Source organism: Penaeus chinensis, chromosome 38 (assembly GCF_019202785.1).
Source record: "Penaeus chinensis breed Huanghai No. 1 chromosome 38, ASM1920278v2, whole genome shotgun sequence".
NCBI lineage: Eukaryota > Metazoa > Arthropoda > Malacostraca > Decapoda > Penaeidae > Penaeus > Penaeus chinensis.
Window position 1 is genome coordinate 18,696,983 of NC_061856.1, and position 2,500 is coordinate 18,699,482.

The 2,500-nt window shown below is 41.0% G+C and overlaps 1 protein-coding gene across 1 annotated transcript in view; it reads left to right on the forward strand.

The window, feature by feature from the left end:
* LOC125045956 (ephrin type-B receptor 1-like) overlaps positions 1 to 2,500 on the forward strand; it is a gene marked incomplete at its 5' end in the record, with an annotated part of 36,555 nt that overhangs the window by 31,942 nt on the left and 2,113 nt on the right. The window contains one exon of the mRNA XM_047643551.1: positions 1 to 2,500. This exon is cut by the window's left edge and continues 209 nt beyond it; it is cut by the window's right edge and continues 2,113 nt beyond it. Within this exon, the coding sequence (XP_047499507.1) occupies positions 1 to 59 (59 nt within the window).

Below are 2,500 nucleotides of genomic sequence, written 5' to 3' on the forward strand. Positions count from 1 at the left end.
GTATACACACCATGCGCACGCAGCTTGCCGTCAACATGTCCGAGGGCTTCCTGGTATAGTGCCACTACTCTAACCCATGCCAACATTCGGCATTCAAGTTAGGGTACAAGTAGTCAGGTGGGCTAAATGTCCAGGTCCAGAGTGAATGCGATGTCCGATGGTGCGTCAAAAGTTGGACCTGAAGGCCATCGTCTACGTGAAAATGTGATAATGATCGAGGGAAAGACACTAAAATAAAGCTTGAGTCCTGGGCAGGGTAGAGTGCATTTTATTTTATTTTGATTGCAATAATATGAAAAAAATTGTCCGTCACAAAGAACCCTCTCTTTTGCCCATTAGCTCAAGGAAACCCTCACCCCGGGATACAGCAAGCGAACTGTTAGAAAACGTGGTTGATTGCAACCAGAGACTGTTGTTTTGGGATTCTGCAAGTGCTCCCAACCCTCTCCTTCTTGTGATATTTTCATGGCCAATGGTGTGTTGGAGACAGAACTGTGGTGCGCATGTGTGTGGTGTATGGACAGAACGATGAACAGCTGTAAATCAACTCCTGCGAGAGCCCGTATCTGCATTAGGGTTGACAAGCATGCCTGTCACTTCTGCGCGTTGTACGCCACTGGTTTGACCCTTAGTGTAATTGTTGATATTCCATTTGCTGCCAGACCTTATTCTGCCAAAGTCTAGTATTGGTGTTGTCCTTTCTACCCTTTGATGAAATCTCGGAGAATGTTTCCCCATTTCAGCTTCTGCAAGCGTCTCACTTTCTACTGAGAGATTATAAGTTGCCTGATGTGGTGAAGCGCAGTGTAGTGTGTATTAAAGTTGCTCATGCACACGACTGAAAATGGGAAAAAAAAAAACTACTGGGTGAACGAAAAAAACAATATATATATATAATGATGATAATAAAAGAGCTCTGCAAAAGGTTCTAAACAAAAAAGCTAAACTTTTAAAAAGCAGCTTTTTTCAAGGGGGATTCTTTTTGATATATTTGGAGGATATGAGTATATATACTTAAAAATGTTAAAAAAAGACATTGCATACTAGAAACAGCCAAGAGATGAGAGAGATCCTCCCTCCTTGACGCACATATCACTTTCCCATCTTGTGAACATCCGGCCATTCCTCGCTCCCTTTCCTCCCTCCCTCCCAAAGGACCCGACACCGCTGTAGTCATGTTGCCTCGTTGTTTGTCCGAGTAAGAAAATGCAGTGCTGGTAAATGGCTGGGTGGGTTGTCTCATGATCACATTAAACAAATAGGTTGTCCAGAACGTGTCATTGAAATGTAAAGCTTGAGTGGAGAAAAAAAGCTAAATCAAATGGAATAAGTTGTATTTTAAACTCTTTTTTTTTTTGTTTTGTTTTTTTTATGAAAAGTACATAATATCAAAAGATATTTTTTTAGTAAAAGTCGTCACAATTCCAACTGAGGTGTTAAAGCCTGTATCACTCGACCATGTTACTAACACCGCAAGAGAGCTCGGCCCTCCTCAGTGTCTGTCCAATCACCTCAAGGCATCACTCTGCCCCCTTCTTGCACAGGTTATCCATATCATTTAATGTTTACTTTCCCAATCAATGATTTTAAAAAGAAAATAGTGTTGTCAATAGCGTTGCAATATTCACAAATGATATTGTAGCCTGGTTTTAGTCACGACATTGTTTCCTTTGATGTTAACCAGTTGTATTTCCTTGCCTCTCCTTCTTCCCTGTTTTAGCCACCTGATAATTTGCCAAAAACGACCAAGTGCATGTTAGTGTATTCCTGTGTACTGTTGTTAGCAGAAGCCTGTGTTTTTGGGAACGTGTGTGATGACTAGATAATCAAAATTTTTTGTAGATCCTGTTTAGTATTAGAAAGAAGTTTCTACAAAAGCACCAAGCAATACAACTCACTGATATAAGAATGTGTTACTAGCTGTATTGTTACTGTCAAACTAATGAGTAACAATCAAAAAAACATCCTTAACCGTTTAGCTAGATATTTTCATACATCACACTTCATAATAATTATAGAAGGAAAAAAAAGTAGAATCTAAGTCCCAAAGATGGAGGAAGGAAGGTGTGAGTATTCCTAGGGAAGTTCCGTGTGTGATAATTTTGGATTCTTGTATTTTGGAAAGGGGAGGGAGACGATGTGGTAAAGTGGTCCACATCCCTTGTGCCAGAGTGGGCCACTGGTCTTCACATTCCACACCCTCTCAGTTAAGGTTCCATGTCAGGGCGTTTGCCATTAGAATTGTTCCTATTAAGATGTAATTCAGCTTGCATAAAGTTTTTAGCCAATCATTTCAAGTAGCTTCCAAAAAAGTGGTCTTCGATTTGCAGTTTTCAGTTGCTGCATTTTTCGTCGTGAACGGTGCGTGCGTAGGTGTCTGCTTTTAGACCTTTCGGTTACAGGGGATTTTTAATTTTCTGATGAAGCCTCAGGGCGACCACTTTCACTGCCTCATCGACAGTTCCGAGAATCAAGCAATCGTCCAGGGCAGCGCAGTGGA